This window comes from Eurypyga helias, unplaced genomic scaffold (assembly GCF_000690775.1).
Source record: "Eurypyga helias isolate BGI_N326 unplaced genomic scaffold, ASM69077v1 scaffold10522, whole genome shotgun sequence".
In the NCBI taxonomy this organism is placed as follows: Eukaryota; Metazoa; Chordata; class Aves; order Eurypygiformes; family Eurypygidae; genus Eurypyga; species Eurypyga helias.
In genome coordinates, this window is record NW_010234094.1 from 1 (window position 1) to 23,100 (window position 23,100).

Consider the following 23,100-nt stretch of genomic DNA (forward strand, 5'->3'; position numbering starts at 1 on the left):
AGGGGGCCTACAAAAAAGCTGGGGGCTGGGGGGGACAGACTTTTTACAAGGGTCTGTAGTGACAGGACAAGGGGTCATGGATTTAAACTGAAAGAGGGTAGATTTAGACTGGATGTAAGGAAGAAATTCTTCCCAGAGAGGGTGGTGGGGCACTGGAACAGGTTGCCCAGGGAAGCTGTGGATGCCCCATCCCTGGGAGTGTTCAAGGCCAGGCTGGATGAGGCTTTGAGCAACCTGGTCTAGTGCAAGGTGTCCCTGCCCATGGCAGGGGGGTTGAAAATAGATAGCCTTTAAGGTCCCTTCCAACCCAAACCATACTATGAATCGAACACCTGCTATACTCAGAGAATGTTTGCCTTTATAGAACACTGTAAACTCTGTAAATACCTTTTTTCACTACTTCTGGAAGCTCATCTGGCTCACCGTTAGTGTTCTTCTGACCCAGCAGATTTTGACAGACATCATCCTTCCTTTTTCTTTTGGATGAATTCTCTGGCAGAGGGGATCTTCGTTCTCCACTATCTTTCCTGTTTTCTTCGCATCTCTGCCTTTTATTTGCAAGCTTTGTATTACATTCATCTGACCCCATCTCTTTGACAGTCTGATTGCTCACTGTTAATGACTTCTCTGAATTCAGCAAAGGACTACTGACAGCATCACTTGCCGGTTGTTTCAGCTGAGCACTCAACAAACTGACTTGTGTTTTTAGCATCTCATTTGCTTCCTCTAGTTTATAATATTTAACAATTAGAGAACAGTATTTCTCCAAGTTTTCATTTGCTTCTCTGGTTTTCACTTCTGTAGATTCCTGTAGTTCTTCGAGTTTTAACTTCATTTCTTCTGTAATGGCATTCTCAACAGCACCTTTCAAAGCAAAATATCATTATTCACATAACTGACAAAAAAGATGCATATATAAGAATTTATAATGCAATAGTCACACATAGTTGAAATAATTATACATGTTCTATAACTGCAACTACAAAAAAGTGACTGTGTATAACAAAATCAGTAATACATTAGACATAGTAATGCATTTGCTAAATAAAGACATTCAAAATTTGAAAGAATCTGTGACAAGAACATGGGCAAACATTGTCCCTGTCATTTTGTAACTTCTGAACACTCGAGTTTGTACCCCTTTAAGTATAATTTCCAATACAGTGCATCTCATGAGATGAGCCAAAATATAAAGAACAAAGCATGAGAATCAGAGGGGAAAGCTTGTGGGAAAACCATAAAAGAACCTGTACACAAACACTAGTTATTAAGAAAAATACACTCCTCCTTCCTTAAGTCACTTTTAACCACAAAAATGTAATCTTTATAACACATATTCATAATCCAGAGTTGCCTCTGATACTTTAAGAGAAAGAAGATGAACTAGATTTTGAAAACGTTTGACCCATTTGCAGTTGTATTTTTTATAGTAGTTAAGAATCATGTTCTGTATCAGACTTCCATATGCAAATGGACATTTTAGCAAAAAAAAATTTTACAGACTAATGTACTACTAAGACAGCATTAAGACTGACTCTAGAACCAGTTACCTTCTTTCTTTGACATATTTAGATTTTTCTTTAAGAGTTCATCACGTTCAACGAGTTGTTTCTGCAACATTTCCTTTTCCTGTTCCATCTGCTTACAGGATTTCATCCACAGCTGCACTTCACTGTTGGCTAATTCATTTTCCTTCTTCAGTTGAACTATAATGTTAATATTATCATCCTACAAAATAATAAATGTAGTTGTTACACCAGAAACATAATTCTTGCATTTAAACATTACACGTCAAATGGAAGCTCAGCTCTTATGCAATATTAGCTGTAGAGCGTGGTGGTTTGGTATTGCATGTAGAGCATGTTGTATGGTGAAGCTTTGGAAGAGGATGCCCAGAGAAGCTGTGGATGCCCCATCCCTGGAAGTGTTCAAGGCCAGGCTGGATGAGACTTTGAGCAACCTGGTCTAGTGGAAGGTGTCCCTGCCCATGGCAGGGGGGTTGGAACTAGATGGTCTTTAAGGTCCCTTCCAACCCAAACCCTGCTGTGATTTTATGGTTGTAACGTATACTTGTTTGTTTGTTTCCATACAACCTCATCATAGCAGCTCCTTTACTGCAGGAACCATGAAAGTCCTCTTACTAGACAGGTACACACAGGTGATTAATTCAGCACAAAAACAAGAATTCAAAAAAATCAAGAGACTTAATCTCTTCAGATATAACAACAAATTCTGAACGTTCAGATTACTGAGTTGAGACTAACATCCTACCTCTGAGGAAACTGTATGAACCCTGAGGCAGTAGTCATTTTCCCACCTGTTATCACTTCATTGACATGGCTTGAGAAAGTGCTGCTTTCCACATAACAGATTTCAAACCAGTATTCTAAATTCTAAACTGCTTTCTCGTAGTCTGAGTCGTCTTTATTCTTCTTTTTGTCCCTAATACATCTTGTTACCACAGAGGCAAGATAACCTAGGCCTGCTTTGAGCTCTAAATTCCAACATGAAATTGGAATTTGTTTTTGCTGATCTCAGCAGCAGCAGCAGATCATTCCTTTCCACCCACTTCCATTCTCCTGGGCTGCTCCCTGCTCATCTGGTCTGGTACCAACCTGTGCAAATAACCACACAGGGAGCCCATCTGGAAGCCTTGTGTGCTACATTCACACTACCATGGGTACTGCTTGCTGTCACCAGCACTATAGGACTATGGCATTGGACTGCCGGTATTAAACAAATTAACACCACCATGGAGGGCCCTGTGGAATAAAGAACTGGTGAGCAAGATGAACGCACTGCAACTCAGTGTTTAGTTGCAAGTAAATTGAATTGACTGTTTCTTCAAGAGTGTATTTAGATACTCATTCCTGACGTGGGAGTACTGAGCTGGAGCCAGCAATCAATCACAGCCAGAAGCAGGACGACAACAACAACAAAAGAAGATGAAATAAATGCTGGGGGATTTGAGACAGAAATGCAGTTACATGGACAGTTAAACTTCTCCTATACTACTAGAAAGCAAACCAAGCACATCTAGAGCTGTTCCCAGCAGTCAGTTATTACAGCATGTGGCAGTCATATTCTCTCAGCACTGAGACAGTTCTGTTGTTTAGAGAAATAAACACTAGTTAATAACTATAATGAGAATTCTGTATGAAATGGAATTGATAAGCTCAAGAATCAAAAGCAATTTGTTGGGACCAATGCTTAAGACAGAACATGATACCTTTTATTATCAAAGTAATTCACAAACAGAAACGAGAGGCACTGCTAAGTCTCTGAGCGTATTCTAACCACATTACAACCCAGTTGCAATGTCCAGTGTAGACAATAGACACTACGTTTAGTATCACATAAACCAATTCCAGGTGATCTCGGTCGGGGCATACTTAACAATTTTTCTAATGTAGATCGATATTAACAATGTTTCCTCCATGCTCTATATTCTCATTAGTGAAACAACGGCTGTATAAAAACCAAGCCAAAGCTCCGGAGCGTAGGTCCCCAGCTCTACATTTATTACACTACCTGATGCCTTGGGTCTCATGTGATTGGCAATGCTTACATATTTTTTTCTTACCTTAGTTTTCAGAAGTTCTCCTAAAGTTTGATTAGCTTCTTTAAGGGAATTGTTAAGTTCTTCTTTAATTGACTTCAAATGCTCAATTTCCAATTTTTGTGAGCTGATACAGTGCTCCAGGGAATTCACCTTCTCTTGACAGGCCTCAATTTCTACCTTGTTCTAGAGAAAGAAAATGTGCCTTCTTAGTATGATACCAAAAAGGACATGAGTTGTACTTCAAGGATGTACTTCAGAGTGTATCAGAGCCCACAGGAATTCCACAGCAAATCTGCCTGGTATGTTTTAAGGAGTTTAAAACTGAAAGAGCAATTCATCTCAAGTATCATTTTGAATACCAGAATCTTGCTTCTAAAAAGTCTGCCATTAGAAAGCCCTTATATTTTCCTATAACTTGCTCTTAAATTTACTTCATATTCACAAGAATGAAAATTATGAAGAAATCATTATAGTAAATTGTTTGCCTGTGTCCTACTGGCCTCAAGCACATCTTCTCTACAGAAAAGATGATGGCTCTTTGTATACAGCATGACTGGCAAATGCATTTCAGACAAATTCCCCTTTTATCCTAAAGTGGTTAATCTTTCCTCCCCATTTGTACTAAAACAACCATTTCCTGGACTAAAACTTACTGTTAGTTTCCCTTTTTCAAATGCATAGTCCCAGATAAATGATATATATACTTAACACAGAGTTCTGAGGTAAATTCACCTTCCACTGCCCGCTATGTGGAAAAAAGGTAATTTAACACTTACTGAGTTCCAAGGTAAGTCTATAGAGAGTTCAGAAATATTGTTAACAAAGACAGTTTCTTGTGCAATAGGATCAGCAAAATTTTGTAAAATACATGGGATTTAATTAAAAACTCACAGCACCATTCTTCCCATTTGCTGATTTACCTTTCGGTTTGCTTCTGTCAAAGAATCCTGATGCTCTTTCTCCACTTGAAGTAGTTTGTCTTTGTGTTCAGATATTTCTCTTTTCATTTCCCTTTCTTTCTCTTGTAGTTCTTTCCGGACCATCTCCAAACTCTCTGTCAGTTCAGTTTTTTCTGCCATATTTAGATGCAGCTGAATCTGTAAACAGTAATAGCACATTCTTCAGTGTTTAGAATTTTCTCCATGGAGAAACAGTCACCTATTAATCTATTTGATTATACATCTGAAACGTCTTTGAATTTCCAAAAACAACTTGGTAAGAAAAAAATATTTAGTGGTGGCTAAACACACTGTAATCAAAGAATGGAACATCTGAACACAGAAGGCAGGATAGGAAACAACGGAGGGTCTTTTACAAAGAAACCTTATGATCCTGAGGGGTACACCAAGCGCAAGTTTTCCAACACTTAAACCAAATAACACTGCCAAAATCAAAGCTTCACCTCTTCAAACATTATTCTCCCTGATAGAGACTTGAGAGATTAAGGGTCATTTCCCTCACCCTAAGATGACAAAACTTTCAAAACATTTTGTTATTCACTTTTATAACTGTATTTCTTGGCTACCTGGCCTGTATTTCCATACAGGATTTCTGAAAGCTGCAGAAATCTCTTCCTCCATCACCCCCCTCTCAACCCGCCCCCAAATCCTCAGGCTGCAACAGAAACAACCCTCTGGTTATAAAATGTTGTAAATAACTTCAGTAGGTCAGAAGACTACTTAAGCTGGTCTAAACATATCTTTCAAATATGACCTACAGTCATCTAGATGGTAAACCAGCCTCTGAGAATTAAATATGAACAAATCAAAAATAAACACTCTAAAACTGTTCCTTCTTTGACCTTGTCCTGAAAGTAGTTTAACGCCACTGAAACCTCAAAGCAGTTAATTTAAAAAAAAACCAACTGATTAATGTTAAACTTCTAACATCCTCAGCCCGGCAACTGAATGCCTGTAGTAGAGAATTTCTTGGCACTTAAAGATATCCATCTGTGGCTTTTATTCCAAGGAAAGACTTTCAGTAGAAGGAAAACGGAAAACCTACTAACTAATCATCATTCTAGCTCAGAATAGAACACTAAATTTTGGAAATTTGGAAGTAAGAACCTCTGATATTATATATTAGCACAGCTTCCTTGATCAACCTTCACCCATTTACTGTACTTGAGCATCTGGCCTCCAACACAGAAATCCTACACAAGGAATCACTAACTTTGTTCTTTTCTGAATGTTCTTGAAGAAGTTGTATTTCTTCAGCAAGCTTGTTTCTTTCTGTGGTAAATTCTTCCTGTAATTTGGAAATCTTCTGTTCAGTATCACTTAGCTTGACTTGCAGCTCAATACGACTCTCTGTCAGTTCATTTACCTGAAATTAGATTTTCCATAATTATTTTTAATACACGTGTCATGACCTCCAAATCATTTCCTTACATGCAACAAGCAATTTTTAAGATGGGTTATTTTATTCCCATAGCTGAGCCAACGCCAAGCAAGAGTCACAACAGGCTAGTGCTGTTTCCACATGGCAAGTGTCCAATTGTTGCTTCACACTTTCTTGTGAGCTTCCCAATATCTATTCTTGATAGAAAAACTCACCCACTCACTCAATACTAATTTGTCTTTCCTCTTTTGCTTCTACAGGAAAGAGGAAACTATCCTGCAGTATTCAATTACTTAAACTTCAATGCCTACTTCCCAGCAACCTTCCCGTTCATCCCACACCAAACAAGGATGTGCTTTCCCGCTCTGTAACTTCATTGCAAACTCATGATTGCATTGAAAACTTAATCTTAAAAATAGGATGCTTACTGTAAAAGTCTGAGGTTAAAGTTATTTTAAGATATAATTTATTAAGGAAGTGATAAGCCCAGAGGACACTTTATCCTCACTCCTAAAAAGGGAACTCTGCCCTAACGGAAATGGTATTACCTTTTCACATAAAGTGCTCTTTTCAGAAAGTGTAGATTCCAGTTCCTTCTCAAGGTCTTTATAAGACGCTTTTAGAACACTCAGCATATCCGGAAAGGTTTCATTATCAGAAAAATGCTTCTTCAGCTTCAACCCAGTAATCAAACCCTGCAGTCTTTTCTTTTCCTGGTGCCAACATTCACGCTCATGTTGCATGTGTGCCACCTGTAAAGACAGCTCCTCTGTTTCTTTCACCTGCTTCTGAAGAGCACCATTTTCTTGCATCTTTTCATCGAGTCTTTGTTTACAAGCCATTAATTCTTGAACAAGTACTTCCCTCGTTTGATCCAGTTTGTTATTTTCATTTTTTATTTCCTGGCACTCCTGTAATAGTATTGTTTTATCTTGCTCAAGACAAGTCATCTGATTAATCAAGACTTGCTCTTTTGCTCTAGCATCTGCTTCCTTCTTGCAAGAAAACTCTAATTTCTCACTTATATCTTTGAGCTCAGATTTCAGCAACACCACAGTATTTTCAAACTCATCTTTGATTTGCATCTTTTCTTCCTCTTTTTCTTCTAACAGTTTCGCTGTAGTCAAATTCGAAGACTCTAGTTCAAGGATTCTTTCTTGCTTTTCTTTTAAATCTTTATCCAAACACTCTTTTTGTGAGGTGAGGAGATCAATTTCTAAGTTCAAACACTCCAGCTTTTCAGCCATCTCTTCCATCTCCATTGTTACTGTTTCTGCTTCTGCTTTAGCAGCCTCTGACTGAACAATTGCATCTTCTAGATTTTTCTCTGACATCTCCAATTCTCTTTCAAGCCTCTCTATTTTGTCCAGAAGAGAGTCAGCTTTCCGTTCACTCTCTTTCAGCTTTTCAGCAACATGGTGTTTTTTCTTCTCGTCGGATTCAATTTTTACTTTCAGCTTCTCAATTCCGTATCGCATTTGGTCTACTTCTTTCTGCACCGAGCTAAGTCTAGCAGCAAGTTCACCTTTTTCCATTAACAAGCTTTCCAAAGACCTAGAAAGTTTTGTATTTTCCATTTCTGATGATCTTAATTTACACTGCATCATTTCTGACTCTCTTACAAGCAGCTCTTTCTCCTTGTTCAAATCTGCTGCTTGGTTCTGGAGTTTTTCTTTTTCTAAGGCAAAAGACACAGCACCCTTCTCCAACATTTGCAACTTCTGCAGAAGATAGTCTTTTTCATTTGATAATTGATTTACATCAGATTCTGCAGCCTCAAGCAGATTTGTTTGTGTCCTCACTTCATCCTGTAACGTTCTGGTGAATTCAGTAGAATCCAGCTTAGTTGACTCTAGTACTTTTAATTTCTCTTGTAACTTCTGATACTTCTGATCCAGTTCTTTTTTGTTTTCAGACAAAACACTCAGTTCATGGCCAATACGGTTTCTCTCAGCTGTGACTGAAACAAGATGCTCTTGAAAGCTAGCAATAGTTTTCAGGTTAGCTTCCCTCTCCCTTTCTAATTGCTGACATTTTGCTTGAAGCATTTCAGTATCCTGCTCTGTGAACAACGCGTGCTTCTCAGTATTAACTTGCTCAGATTTTGGTCTCCTCTGTTCATTTTCAGCTGCAAGAAATTGTTCGTGAACAACTCTCTTGGTCATTTCTACATCATCCAATGTTTCTGCTCCATTAGACAATCTAACTTTATGTATCACCAGCTCAGACTTTACTTTCTCAGGTTCTTTTTCTACTGCTCCCAGAGAAAATCGCTGCTTATTGACAGAGACTGAGCCCAGTTTTTCCTTTATGTCACAGTTCTGTTCCTTAACTACAGTAGCTTCCTCCGGTTCTGCAAAAACTGAGCTCTTTGGAGTTAACTGTGCATTCTGAAAGTCCAGCTCTGAGTTTAATTGCTCAACTTTCATTAGTAAATCAACATGTTTATTGCTTTCCTCTGTCTCACAGATCAGCTCTGAATTTTCAGCAGTTTGGTGTTTTGCCTCCTCCTGAAGCATTTCAGTGGCTATTGGGCTTTCAAAAAAATCCCCTGCACTCAAAACCATACTACTATTAGAAGATGACAATGCACTGGCATTGTCTGAAGGGCTGGTTATTTTTCCTGTCATATTTCTACATTCATGTTCTCCAGAAATCTTCTCAGTACGGTCTTCCATTAATCTGGCTTCAGGGGTCTCAGTTACATTTTCACACACAGAGGTATCTCCTACAACCATTTTCTCAATGGAGATTAGCTTAGGTTTATTGTTTTGCGGTGCTGAGGTTTCAATAGGCAATCTCAATTGATAAGGACTACTGTTTTCTTGTTCAGTGTTCTGCAAAGGTTAAGATCAATCAGTTAAAAAAAAGAGAAAAGAAAAATAATATATATAACAATAAAACAAGGTGAGTTTTAAAACTTTTCTTGAACTAGTAAATCTGCTCCTCTCTTTATGCAAAATAGCATCCTCCTCTCTTCAGAATCTGTTTTCTTATGGAAAGGATTTACACCTATTTATGCACACATGCATCAAAGATACTGAGATTTCAAAGATAATGAGTGAGAAATGTCAGCCAACTTTACTGAAAGACTAAGTGCAAAGATATCATACACTTCCATATTTTCCAAAAATAAATGTCTACATGACAAAGTGAAAAATTACTAGTATCACACATGGAGCTTACTGTTCATCTTCTCTTGGACGCCAAGAGAATCTGCAAGGGACACAAGCCCAAATCCTCAAACAATCCCTTTTCCAAACTGCCACTGTCTGTCAGAGCTGGGCTTACATTTGGTGCCACCTGATGCTCTCATTTGAAACAATGAAAACAAGTAACTTCAAAACCCGAGGACTCCAAAAAAGAAGTGTGTCTGAAGGCAGAACCTGAATGATCTGTACTGAGTGCTGCACCTTAACAAAGCTCTCCAGCTAGGTATGGTAAGGAACAGTATGTCTTTCTTCAAGTGTCTCTGTATAAGTGTGGAGGCTCTGTGAATTACAAGCAACACGTACGTGGGAAAGATCTTCCTCTCTGCCAGGAACAGTTGCTCAGTGTTGGAGTCGGCCAACATGTAGAGCTTCAAGATGCTTTGACTGTGAGAGCAGTGTTAAACTTTAATTTCTGAGTCTATGCTGACTGGGCACCAGAGGCCACTTGCATAGGACTTAATGGTCAACACTGGAATTCTCACAAGCAGAAAATGCACCTGTTAGATTTATTTTTAAGAGGAATGAGTCTAATACACTGTATGCAAGAATTAAACTGATTTCCCTCCATTCCGAGGGAAGTTTTGATCCTGCCGCTCCTTGCAAGAAGCGGCAAAACCCAGGTTACTGACTGCACGCCATGTAGAGCGCCGAAAAAAGACAGAGCTGACTCCCAGATTGCTTGTTCCCTTGGGTATTTTTAAGGAATTCAGGCTGAAATGAAAATTAACTGTTCCGCTACCAGCTCGTTCTGTTCTGCTGTTGACGGTACTGAAAAGAGTTAGAGATGTTGGATCAGTCCTAGTTTACCTGGCCCATGAAGGGACACGGGAATCATGTGTGTCTGTAAGCAACTGTGTTCAGTCAGATGTAAGCTCGTGAGCACAGTCCAGATACACACAGCACGTGCACACCCAACCACACCGCAGGATCCACACTGACACCGACCTGAAGCAACATCAAGTAGCGCAAAGGATTACACAGCTCTAACAGAGGGAACTTACTGCTTTTGTCAGCATTTGTTATTTCTCAAGGTACGGATTATTCTACTTTCTCTAAAGAACAGTACCACTTCTGTGGGACACAATTTTGAACACAGTCAATTTCAAAATTTAAATTTGGGTTACTGTAAACAAAAGGGTTTATATAAAACTGATTTGCATGACAGCAATTACTTACATTTTCAATATCCGTGCACAGCAGTGAATGAGAACTTAAATCAAGGACTTGTAGTTGGAATCTTGCTGCTTCCAGCTCCAAAGACAGATTTTCAGTTTGCTTCCTTTCTGCTGCCAGTTTGCACTCCATCTCCATAGTCACGTTCTTCAATTTCTGCTGCCATTCTTCCTTGTCAGATAGATTTTGCTGTTTGAGATGATCTATTTCTTTTCTTTCGGAAAGAATAATTTTTTTCAGCTCTTGTATTTCCTCATTTTTCATATTCTCTTGAATGTGAAATTGGTCTTCGAGCACCTTGATAGCTTTCTCATATGTCTGAGACAGCACCTGAAGTTCTTCAATTCTACTCTCAAGGTTAGATTCTCTAGGAGTTATACTCCTGGGCTCTCTAACAGAGTCCGATTTGCGATCCTTATGACAATTTTCAACCAAAACTTTTGTTGCACCTTCTGGAATTATTTCTGCAGAACCATCTGGCTGATTCACTTCCTCTGTCCACTTGCATGTACCACTGTTAGAAGAATCAACCACCTCGCTTACTTCTATAAAATAGGGACTTTCAAAAAGATCTGAGGAAGAAAACGTGGACTTAGTTTCATCTAATTTAGACAGCACATCATTTTGGCTGGAAGATAGCGGCACTCTCACAGAATCTGTATGAGCATTGCTCAGACTCGTCGACAACGCAGAATTTTCTGCCTTCAGTATTTCAATATTAGACTGTAGCTCAGATATCTTTGAGCTCATACTGCAATGTTCTTCGTATAGTTTTATGTGCCCATTGCGGAAAGACAAAAGCTTCTCTCTTACTTCAGCAAACTGTATTTTAACTTCTTTGCTGGACAATTTCAAATCTTCGTAGTCAGAACTGGGTCCAGCACCACATTCTTTAAGTCTGAAGGACATTTCCTTATTATCAAAATACATTCCCAGATCACTGTTATCACCTTGATCTATAAGCTCATCAGGAAAAATAGCTTTCTCCACTTTTAAATATTTATCTGCATTCATTATGTTCTCTTCCTCCTCTGCCACTTTACTAATACCTGAGATGCCATTGATTTTTGAGTCTTTAAATCCAGAGGCTAATACAATGTTCTCACTCTGCAACCTCTCACACATTTTCTCGAGCTCGCTCAGATTGTTTATCGCTACCTGCAAAGAGGATTCCAGCAGGACCGATGAATAACTTCCATCCATTCCTCTTTTGCCACAATTCTGAGAAACGCTATCATAAGTATCCTCCAGCGAGTGGCCAGCTTCATCCAATACTGAAAGTAGAGAATCTGAAGTTTTCAATTCTTTAGCAGACAGTAGTTCTTGCTGCAGTCTCTTTTTCTCTCTATCACTATTCTCAAGTTCTACTTCCATGCCTTTTAAAGCAGTCTCCAGTTGCATCACTTCTGACCTGTAATTCTCTAGGGAGAGTTCTCGGTCCTCAAAATCCATTTGAAGAAGCTCAAGTTTAACTTGGTATTTATGCAACTCAGCATCCTTTTCTTCCATGGACTTCCTCAACTGTTCTGAATGGAGTCTCTGCGCACAACTAACATCACACCTTAGAGGTTCACGTTCTGTTTCTAGTTCCTTCCCCAATTGTTCCTTGTCTTGGAATACGATACCACATTTCTCTTGCACAGTATTTTGTGTGGCCCTGATGTTTAACATTTCCTGTCTTAAACAGTCAGGCTCCATAGAAAGCACATTTTGGATATTGGAAAATTCTGACTGCTGTTGCTGAAGTTCTTGGACAAAATCCTTTATTTCTTCTGAGGCTATTAGTTTACGTAAAATATCTTTATTCTCACTAAATAGCTGTTTTTCTTGTTCTAATCTTGCTTTCTTTTCCTCAAATTCAATTGTCTGCTCTCTCAGAATACTCTTCATGTTTGCATTTTCTTCTTCTACTGATTTATACTTTGCTTGCAAAACTTTAAGCTCTGTTTTGATTTCTTCAGTTCTTGATTCAATACATTGTCTTTCCTTGTTGAGTTTTCCGGACATTTCAGAAATTATTTCTTCTCTTTCCTTTAAACTATTGGAAATGTTTTTATTTGCTTCCAGTAAAGTTATTTGTTCTTGCTCTAAAGCTCTGCTTAAATCCCTAAGGGTTGCATTTTCTTCAGTAAGTTCCTCAATTTTTTTGCTATACAAGCAAATCATTGAAGACATGTCCTTCTTCTCTGAATCCCAGGTCCCAGACATGAGCTTCAGCTGTCTTACCGAATCCTCAAGCAATTTATTATTGATCTTTAAATCCTGAAGCTCAGCTTGTCGGTTTTCTAATCTTTCGTTCAGAGTTTGCAGTTGCATGTCCTTTTCCTCAAGGATAGCTAAAGCTTTTTCAACTAATTTCTGACGTGTCAAAATATCCGCTTGCAGGTTACTAATGTGCTGTTTGGTTTCTGTCACGAAGCTTTCATGCATCTGTTCTACGTTAACTAATCTTTCTTCTGTTTCACCCTTTATTTGCAGTAAGTCTTCATACTCCCGCTGCTGATTTGAATTCAGCTGCTTTTGAGCCACTAAGGAACTCTCAAGAGAAGAGATCTGATCTCGTAAAATGGCCAGATCCTTAGTTCTTCCTTCTTCTCCTAGAAGAGCTCTTGCACATCCATGAACCTCAGCAGTGGAGTTATTTGCTCCAAGCTGTGTATTATCTACAACAGTTTTATCCAGAGCTCTTTGTAAATTAACTTCTCCATCTTCTGTCATTTCTGAAGTATCTTTTGCTTTTACAAGGCAACGGGTTTTTTCATATTCACCAACAAGGTCATGATAACGTTGCTCCCTTTGCAGTCCTTCACTTGCTGCTAATTGTAACTTTTCTTCCCGTTCACCAACTTGGTTGGTAAGCTGGAATATTTTACAGGACATATTTTCTATCTCTTTACAGTACTTTTCATCAGAACATTCTGCTTTCCGCTGAAGGTCAACAAAAGATTTTTTTTGCTCTTCTAGTTCTGCACCTTTACGTCCTAGCATGTCTTTAAGTTCTCTAATTTCTGTGCTTTTCCTGTCACTTTCAGTTCCCATCAGTCTGAGTTTCTCACTATGTTCATGATTTTTGATTTGCTGACTTTGAAGGGAACTCTCCAAGTCATTAATACGAGTCAGCATACCTTCCTTTTCAGACTTAAGTTTATTTAGAAGATGATCATTTTCATTTTTCCATTGAGAAAAAGCAGTAGCCTCTTTTTGCAATTCTTCACATTCTTTCTGCTTGAGTCCAAGAAGTCTCTGCAAAGCTTCTGATTCTTCCTCCATTTTACTTATTTTACGGTTTTGTTCTTTAATATGATTTTCTTTTTCCTTGAGCAGATCTCGGGTAGAATCTTGTTGCTTTCCCATGTCAGCTAAAGCTATTTTCAGCTTCTCCAGTGAAAGAGAGTTCTCTTGATTTTTAAACTTCTCTTCCAGTAACTTCAGCTCTGCTTCCTGAAAAGTATTCTTATCTGTAAAAGAAACACCATCAAATATTTGCCAGTCAACACTGACAATTCTACATTGGCAATTTTTCTCACTCGATAAAGGATTGTTTATATCACCTTAGGCTATCGGACACTGTGTATTCATAGACTTTGTCAACTTTCCACTCTGCCCTCTGGTACAAGTCTGCCTTCCAAAACTGTCAGTCGATACTTCACAGGTGTATCTAACTGTTGTTTCGGTGTCTCACTGTCACCAAATTTTTATATAAAGTAGCACTGCCTTGTTTTACAGAGAGGTCACATTCAAGTATGTGACCTTCTTCTGCGTCAGTCTTATTGTATGTTTCTGCCAAAGAATGTCTACACAGTCATTTTCCAAACTGCCATAATTGTTTTCCTGCCTCCATAGGAACAGACTAATAACTACCAAGGATAAGTACAGGAAACAAAAAAATAAAAAAGACCTCACATTCCACCAGACAGCCCATAAAGACAGCAAATTTTCTATTTGATCAAAACCAAATCATCAGTTGAAAGGCAATGAAAAGTTTGGTCATTAATTTTAAGGAGAACAGAATCAAATTCAAAAGCATTTTAAAATCTTACACAGTTTGACTGATGCACAGAAACAAGTGGGATGTACAGAAATAAGTGGGAGTCTATCCCCTTTTTTTAGTCAGACTCAGGAGAACTACAAAGTATATTTCAACTCAATTCCTGAAAAACCGTGTTCTCAGCTGGAAACATACACTGCAAGAAAGACTATAGTCGGTGGTTATGTAACATTTCCTACCTTCTGTTTTAAACTCTGTGAAACACAAAAGAATTAGAAGACTGAAGTTTTCTGGTATAAATACATTTTGTGAAATTCAGTTTGCAGATACGTTCAGTACACTTCAACAAATTTCAAAATTGTGTATCTTCAGGAAGTGCGTATCTTCATAGACAAAAACTCATTTCTATTTAGGACAAATTCAGTATTGGTTAAAACCATTAATCAGATACCACAGTGGAAACCTTTTTGTTTAATTCACAGACTTAGAGGATTGCAGGAAACATGTATTATTAAACATGCAACATTTAAACACGTAACTCACTTTTCATCTCTTCTGCAAAATTCTGGCTCTTCTTTAGAGACTGCTTGATCATATTTAGCTCTTCTTCAAGTTGGTGGATCTCTTGCAATTTTTTTTCAAGTTGACAGTCAAGAAGGTTTTTCTCCTGCTTCACTTCCTAAACCAAAATCAAGGAAGACCATATTTCTTGTGAATTGCCAAGAGCAGCAAAGAATTCAGTTCATTTAAATCAAAAGAAAGACATTCCATTAGGTTCTATTAAGTCTTTGGGCAGCTGTACCAAGCACTGCTTGGGAACATAAGTTGAACTATTCTTAACTAGTTAACAGCATCTGAGAGATGCTGCCAGTTGATGTAGTTAGCATGCCCCTGTTTGCACAGAGCAAACAACTCCACATGACCTGCCTCAAACAGGTTGAGATAGGATAGAACATATCCTACAAAATCTGAGTTGAAGAAGTCAGGCTACTTTCTCGAAGCAACAAAGGAAATAAATCCCTGCAAAATTAAGAAGAAATGTGTAGATCAGATTTCACTCATCATGTAGAGATAAATTCTCTTTCCACTGATCATCATCATCATGGCAACACTGGTCAAATTTTATTTGGAAGTGCTTAGATTTTGAGAGGGTTGTTTTGTCATTAAGAATATTTTCTTCCAAATAAATTAAGTATAAAATAAGTGAAAACCCCCACACAAACAAAACTACCATGAAACTACATTGCATCTAAGAAGCCAAAGAAAAGTTCTTTTAAGGAAACAAATCCTTTATCTCCTAACCCTTGTGCTGCTGGACAACAGATGGCATGGCACTGGCATGGCCCAGTTGGAAACAGGCCGTCAATTATTCATCCGTTTACTACTAGCAGATGGGCAGCAATTCACAAAAGCCAAGCTCAAGAAATGGAAAGGTCGGGATGACAAAAAAGAAATTAAAAGCTTGCTGGCACTGCAGGCTTGTTTTTGCAACAACATGCCCTCAGAACATGATTAAAATTGTCACTGTCACTAACACTTACCTTCCGTTCTACTCATAGCCTTCCCTACCCACAGTTTAAAAACAATCCGGTCACGTAAGTTTCAAAGAAGAAAGTTTTCTAACAAACTTAATTTTTCAATGAAGTACAAGTGTCCATACTTCTTGCATTCAAAGCAAGTTGCAAGATAAGTACACGAACTAAACAAGCCTGTTCATTAGAAATTCTAGAGTGATATACAGAAAAAAAACAAACAAACAAAACCCCAAAATTTTAAGGAATCACAATGGTTGCAAGGTTCAATTATTTTGTTCTGGTACAAACATTCCCAATAGGCAGCACTCAGCAAAAGCCAGGAACTCATGTTTTAATGGACTAAGTATCTGATCGTAACTAGCCATTTACACTTTCCAAAACTATAACCAAAATAATCCATTTGGTTTCAATCCAGTTTTCGACTCTACTTGTACGTTGTTCTATTCAAGTTAAGCACTGAGTAATAGTCCCTTTAAAAATCAAAACCCACACGAAAGCTCACTCTGTGACGTATAACAGGTGGTACTATTATTTTGGAGAAACTCTTCAACAGGGCAGGCTTACAAGCAGCTTGGGACAGATTGACCAATTTTTCCAAGAATAGTTATGGACTTGCTTGCACCATCAAAGTGTAAACCATATGCTGAGATGCCAGAACTGCTAAGCTATTGAGAGATCACGACTGAAAGCCTAGTAGTCCTTAGACTAAGCATACCCAGTATGTCTCACAAGTCTGTTTGGCAACTACTTTGGAACACCAGTCGTCTTATACAGTAAGGACTGAACACAGCAGTGGATTAACCAGCAGAAACTATTGTATTCTCCACCGAGTAGCTATACCATTAGTGTAAGACCACAAACAATTCCCTTTAATAAAGGAAAATAAATGCCAATCTCATTCTTGTTTTCTTTTGCTATAAGCAAATTCTACTATTAACAAAGCCTCCAAGACTTCAAAACAATTCAATGTAAATTTTTGCATTATACTTATTTATGGGAGTGAGGAAGACAAGCCATACCCTAAGTTCTGCTGAAATATACCATGCTTTCTCATGTGCAAGTCTTCAGATAGTGAGAACTCTAGTGTTACTCCTCTCTTCAAATATTACAATCTCCTCCAGATTATGTTTCTTTATAAAAATTTATTGGTGATGTTCAAATAGATCATTGTCACCAGCTGTTCAATTGTCTAAGAGAAACAAGTATGAGTAAAAAAAAATCTGACTATAGCTACAGCCTAATGAAGCACTCCCAACAATTTGCAGAAAAAAACCTGTATTTCCACAAATTAGATGCTTTCTGACACTCTACAAAAGCCAGAAAAGGCATGAGCCCACAATATTCAATATAAACGACCTTTCTTTTTTTTTGTCTATAAAATATAAAAGATTACATTAAGAACATGCAGAAGCTTAATGGAGCCTTTCCTCCCCTGGGATTCACTGTAAGAACAAAAATCATCTTGATTCACCTTACTAGTGGAAGGTACTGGTTACATTTATTTATTTATATTTATTTACTAAATAGGTTTCAAGGACCACTATCTGCCAACACGGCCAAGTGGCATGGAACAGCCCATATCTGTAACACTGAAGTCTTCTATCTTCCAAAACAGGTGGCTCTAACCAAACTGCTTGCTGGGAGTGGTCCCAAGCTCATGTGAACTCCCAAACTGTGACTGGGAATTGTATGAAAGAGCGTTAGTCAGCTGGGCCAAAGCCATGTAAAGTGCTGATCTAACAATTAACAGGATAGATAGTCACATTCTAATCCCTGGGAATGTTCCCAGGCATTGTAATCTACCAGCATGAATGTACCTAAAATTTCACAATATACTAAATACGTAGCAAACTTGCGTGCTGATCTGAACAAACCCTGCTGTTTTACTTCAGATTTGTTCATGGAATTTTGACAGGTACATTTTTTGACAGAAATTATGGCAGACCATTTTATATCTGGTCATGACAACAGGCAACAATTAAAATGTTTAAATAGAACAAACTATGATATGGACTACGTAAGTATCGAGCTCACTTTTCTACTTCTGATTCTCCAAATAAAAGATAAAATTTGCATTGAGAGGTCTCTAGTGGCACAACTGTAACAATTTCAAGTGTAGCTGCTCTAATTGCCACTAAAGCAAAACAATGTACCTGAGAAGACAAAGGAGACATTGAAGTGAAAAGATTTCTGCATGTATGAATATGAGGTAGTATGGCAGTATTCAAAGACCACTCTGAATTTATCCTTATTTGGGGGAAAGTTTTTACAGCATTGTATGTTTGTTGGATTCTGTTTCATCTAAGAAAAATAAATTTTTTTTTAAAAAGAGGATATTATAAGTCTTTGCACAAAATTGCTGATTTTGGTAGCACGCATCAAAGCAATAGTCAATGATTCTAGAATTTACTTTTAAAATCAGACAAGCTTTGATATATATTCTTATTACAGGACCAGAAGCAAGAATCTCTTGGAAAAAAAAAACAAAACCTATTTTAGATGAAAGATAAGTCCAACAGGAACTGGAACCATATCAGCAGCATTACCTCAATGAAACCTAACTGCATCGCCAACTCCACAAATTGCATTAATCTACATGATGTTAGTGAAGACGTCCTTATGTGTTACAGCTAAGATATGTTATTAAGATAACCCATAAAAGTGTTTAAAAATTGCTTATGGGAAAATACGCTATTGTGTGTAAATGCTCGACCATATTTACAGATTGCAAATTTATGCTATTAATTCTGTCAACTACTTGTCTGCATCAGTTACCTCAAAGCTTCTTGTCAAATCAGTTTCCTTGGCCCGGGCAGCTAATAAAGCCTGCTCTGCTCTGCACAGCTTCTGGGTGAGATCACTGGTATCATGTTCCAAGCGTTGTTTCACAGCCATTACCTGTAAGAATGTTGAAAATCAACATTGTATTCACAGGTATACATAACTTTTTTTGGTTTAACTCCCATTCTTGAACATCAAGATTCCATTACAAAATAAAACCACATTATTTTTTCCCCACCATGAACACAAGGTTACTTTATTGTGATTTAGAAAACAGCTGTTTATTCCTTTTCCACTCCTTCGCCTCTGACCAGAGAGATGGTATGTCTCTTAAATACATATATTTTGGGCACTGGAACAGGTTGCCCAGATGCTGAGGATGCCCCCTCCCTGGGAGTGTTCAAGGCCAGGCTGGATGAGGCTTTGAGCAACCTGGTCTAGTGGAAGGTGTCCCTGCCCATGGCAGGGGGGCTGGAACTAGATGGTCTGTAAAGTCCTTTCCAACCCAAATCCTGCTGCGATTCTGTATTTCTAGACTCACTGAAATTGGATTAATACATCCAATTTGCAGCTACATCACCACAGTGTTATCTGTGGGATACAAATGAGATTGGGAATGTAATACTCCTTTAACTAGGCTATGAGAATCAGAAAGTTGGGATCATAACAGCACTTACTGCTCCCTTGATATAAATTCTATAAAAACTGAACACATTTTAGTTTTTTCAAAATAGTCATGTAATGCTCCAGATTAAAAAGGAAGGAAATGTCATTATTAAGTCAAAAAAAGGAAAAAAGTCTGTTCTGGTGTCATTAGGTAATAAATTAGCTTTCTTGGAGAAAGAACAAAAAAGCACCTATTTTTCTGTCTATGAAATCAATGTCTTCAGTAAGTGTATACCAAAGAACGTGCATATAAAGAAACCTCCACTGAAAACATTTGAGTGAATGTATTCCCATGGCTGTATTTCTAAAATAAAACAGGCCTGCAAGAAAGTTGTCAGTTTTTGAAATGCTGTTTCATTTCAGCCTGCCTGCAAATGGGGCTTCTCAATCTAACTTTCAAAAACTTGTGGCCCTTTTTAGAAATTCAGTTAGCTCTGCTGCTTTATAGATGCTCTCAAGAGCTGTTTGAGGCTTTTAAATATTCATCTTTCCTGGTCACCCTCTCTTCAGGCCTGTGCTGCTTTCTAACGTCCTTAAAATTGTGGGTTTGTGACAACTTATGTGTTCTAAAAGCTACTTGCTGCCAAAGCTGTGGAAGATCTGCTTCACAGAGACGTTCCTCCTGACACTCATCTGATTTTGTGGAGTCCCAGTTGAGGGAGTTAAACTGACAGCAAACATTTGTGCCTGTAGATATATGGTAATGTGTATATAATAATTTCTTTGCACTTTTCGCTCCTGTATCAGCTCTCTGCAAGGCCACGTGAGGGGTAGCACTGCTAAAACAGAAGTACCAGGAGTGCATGTCCAGAGAGTGTGAAATGGGGCTCTTGACCCATTGATCAGTTTAGTTCTATCATCAAAATGCACTTCTGCATGTTTTCTGTAAAGGTGTCTCTTGTGATCAGCCTTAGCTGCTCCTCTCTCAAACGTTTATTTTGGCTGCACTGCTCTGCACTCACATTTCCTTCCCTGTGGGAAGTGGACTAGCCCTAAGCTTTTAAAACCTTTTAATTCACATTTAAATACTTAGTATTTCAGTCAGAAATGGTAAATACAAAACAGCTAATATAAATTGTACAAAACATTAATACAAGTGCCCACGTTAATTATTTTTTTGCTTTATGAATAATTAAATTAAGGCAGTACTGCTGAGACAACTAAATACCAGCTCTAGTAAAAGTTTTTCATATAAAAAAAGCCTACTTTGTCAAATTCTGCCTGCAGAGCGTTGAAGTTGTTTTTGGATTGCTGTAGCTCTTGACCGAGTTTGTTTCTTATCTGGTTGCACTGCTGATCCAGTGTTTGTAAAGAACGTTGCTGACAAGAGAGTTCCTAGAAAACAAGTGGTACAGTAACAAAGAAATAAACACACAACTGCAATGACTCTCTGCTTCGGTTATGGGAGCAATAACAACTGAACATTAGCAGATAATGCCTGCTCAGTGACACTTGGCTTACAAAGCAAACAACTGGGTAAAACCAACTTCAGTGCATGCTAAAACTGTCACATGGGCAAGATTGGCCCTAACCCCTTTATGTCCTCTGCTTAAATGCTCCATTACAGCAACATTCCTATCACAAAACAGAAGGAAAAAGAATCTGATCCAGTGATCTCCTTCTATGACAAAGTGACCCCCTTAGAGGATAAAGCAAATGCTGCAGATGTTGTCTACTTGGACATTAGCAAAGCATTTGACACTGTTCCCTGCAGCATTCTCCTGGAGAAACTGGCTGCTTGTAGCTTGGACAGGCACATTCTTCACTGGATAAAAAACTGTCTGGATTCACCAAAGAGTTGTGGTGAACGGAGTTAAAACCAGTTGGTGGCCAACTATAAGTGGTGTTGCCCAGGACTCAGCACCAGGGCCAGTTCCTTTCAATATCTTTATCAATGATCTGGACAAGGGGATCAAGTGCACCTCCAGTAAGTTCATGTATGATACCAAGTTGGGTGGGAGTGTTGATTTGCCTGAGGGCAGGAAGGCTCTTCAGAGGGAGCTCGACAGGCTGGATCAATGGGCTGAAACCAATTGTACAAGGATCAACAAGGCCAAGTCCTGCACTTGGGCCACAACAACCCCCTGCAACACTACAGGCTTGGGGATGAGGGGCTGGAAATTTGCTTTGTGGAAAAGGACCTGGGAGTGTCAGTTGACAGCCAGCTGAGTATGAGCCAGCAGTGTGCCCAGGTGGCCAATGGCATCCTGGCTTGTATCAGAAAAAGCAGGGCCAGCAGGACTAGGGCAGAGATTGTCCCCCTGTACTTGGCACTGGTGAGGCACACCTCAAATCCTGTGTTCAGTTTTGGGGCCCCTACTTTAAGTAAAGACATTGAGGTGCTGGAGCATGTCCAGAGAAGGGCAACTGAGCTGGGGAAGGGTCTGGAGCACAAGTCCTGTGAGGAGCAGCTGAGGGAACTGGGGATGTTCAGCCTGGAGAAGAGGCTTAGGGGAAGGAGGTTGCAGCAAGGCAGATTTTGGTCTCTTCTCCCAAATAAGAAATAAAGCAAGAGGAAATGGCCTCAAGTTGTGCCAGGGGAGGTTTAGATTGAATATTAGGAAGAATTTTTTCACTGAAAGGGTTGTCAAGCAGTGGAACAGGCTGTTCAGGGAGATGGTTGAGTCACCATCCCTGGATTTACTTAAAAGACATGTATATGTGGTGCTTAGAGACATGGTTTAGTGGTAAACTTGGCAGTACTTATTAACAGTTGGACTTGATGATCTTAAAGGTCTTCTCCAACCTAAACAACTCTATGAATAAGAGCTCTGAGTATAATAAAAAGCAATGAAAGAAAAAACAGGGTATTTAGCAGCAATAATCACAATGCAAAAGTTGCAATATGCTCTACTAACAAATCCTAAGATCTTTGTGAAGAGATACAGGCAATAAAGCTCATGCTTCTCTCATTATAGAGTACAGGCATAGTCACTTCATACAGGCAAGCTGCTTCAATAAGAGACAGTACTATACTGTCACCAGTCAAACAAAATTGAAAGAAAAAAAAACCCCACAAACAAAAGAAAGGAAAAGTTCAGAGTGAAGGAACTAGAGCTGACATATGATGGCACTACAGAGAGTGTGGCTCAATGTCTGAGTGGAGACCAGTAACGAGCAGTGTTCCCCAGGCGTTGGTGTTGAGACCGGTACTGTTTAACATCTTTGTCAGTGACACGGATGACGGCATTGAGTGCACCCTCAGCAAGTTTGCTGACGACACCAAGCTGTGTGGTGCGGTCGACACGCTGGAGGGAAGGGATGCCATCCAGAGGGACCTTGACAGGCTGGAGAGGTGGGCCACTGCCCACCTCATGGAGTTCAACAAGGCCAAGTGCAAGGGCCTGCACCTTGGTCGGGGCAATCCCAAGTACAGGCTGGGTGGAGAGTGGATAGAGAGAAGCCCTGAGGAGAAGGACTTGGGGGTACTGGGGGATGAAAAGCTGGACATGAGCCGGCAGTGTGCGCTGACAGCCCAGAAAGCCAACTGTATCCTGGGCTGTATCCAGAGAAGTGTGGCCAGCAGGTCAAGGGAGGGGATTCTGCACCTGTATGCTGCGCTTGGGAGACCCCACCTGGAGTACTGCCTCCAGCTCTGGGGCCCCCAACATATGAAGGATATCGACCAGTTGGAACGAGTCCAGAGGAGGCCACGCAGATGCTCAGAGGGTTGGAGCACCTCTCCTATGATTATCGGGATTAAATTGAAAGTGGAGAGATTTAGATGAGATATCAGGAAGAAATTCTTCACAGAGAGGGTGGTGAAGCACTGGAACAGATTGCCCAGAGAAGCTGTGGATGCCCCATCCCTGGGAGAGTTCAAGGCCAGGCTGGATGAGCCTT

The 23,100-nt window shown here is 39.2% G+C and overlaps 1 protein-coding gene across 1 annotated transcript in view; it reads right to left on the reverse strand.

The window, feature by feature from the left end:
- Positions 1–387: 387 nt before the first annotated feature.
- Positions 388–23,100, reverse strand: part of CENPF (centromere protein F, 350/400kDa) — a gene marked incomplete at its 3' end in the record, with an annotated part of 37,870 nt that continues 15,157 nt past the window's right edge. The window contains exons 8-17 of the mRNA XM_010161939.1: positions 20,464–20,592; positions 18,586–18,708; positions 14,819–14,954; positions 10,291–13,745; positions 6,451–8,739; positions 5,735–5,887; positions 4,483–4,659; positions 3,584–3,745; positions 1,551–1,728; positions 388–864 (exon numbers count right to left, since the gene is read on the reverse strand). Coding sequence (XP_010160241.1) covers positions 388–864; positions 1,551–1,728; positions 3,584–3,745; positions 4,483–4,659; positions 5,735–5,887; positions 6,451–8,739; positions 10,291–13,745; positions 14,819–14,954; positions 18,586–18,708; positions 20,464–20,592 — 7,279 coding nt within the window. The remainder of the gene's footprint in view (positions 865–1,550; positions 1,729–3,583; positions 3,746–4,482; positions 4,660–5,734; positions 5,888–6,450; positions 8,740–10,290; positions 13,746–14,818; positions 14,955–18,585; positions 18,709–20,463; positions 20,593–23,100) is intronic.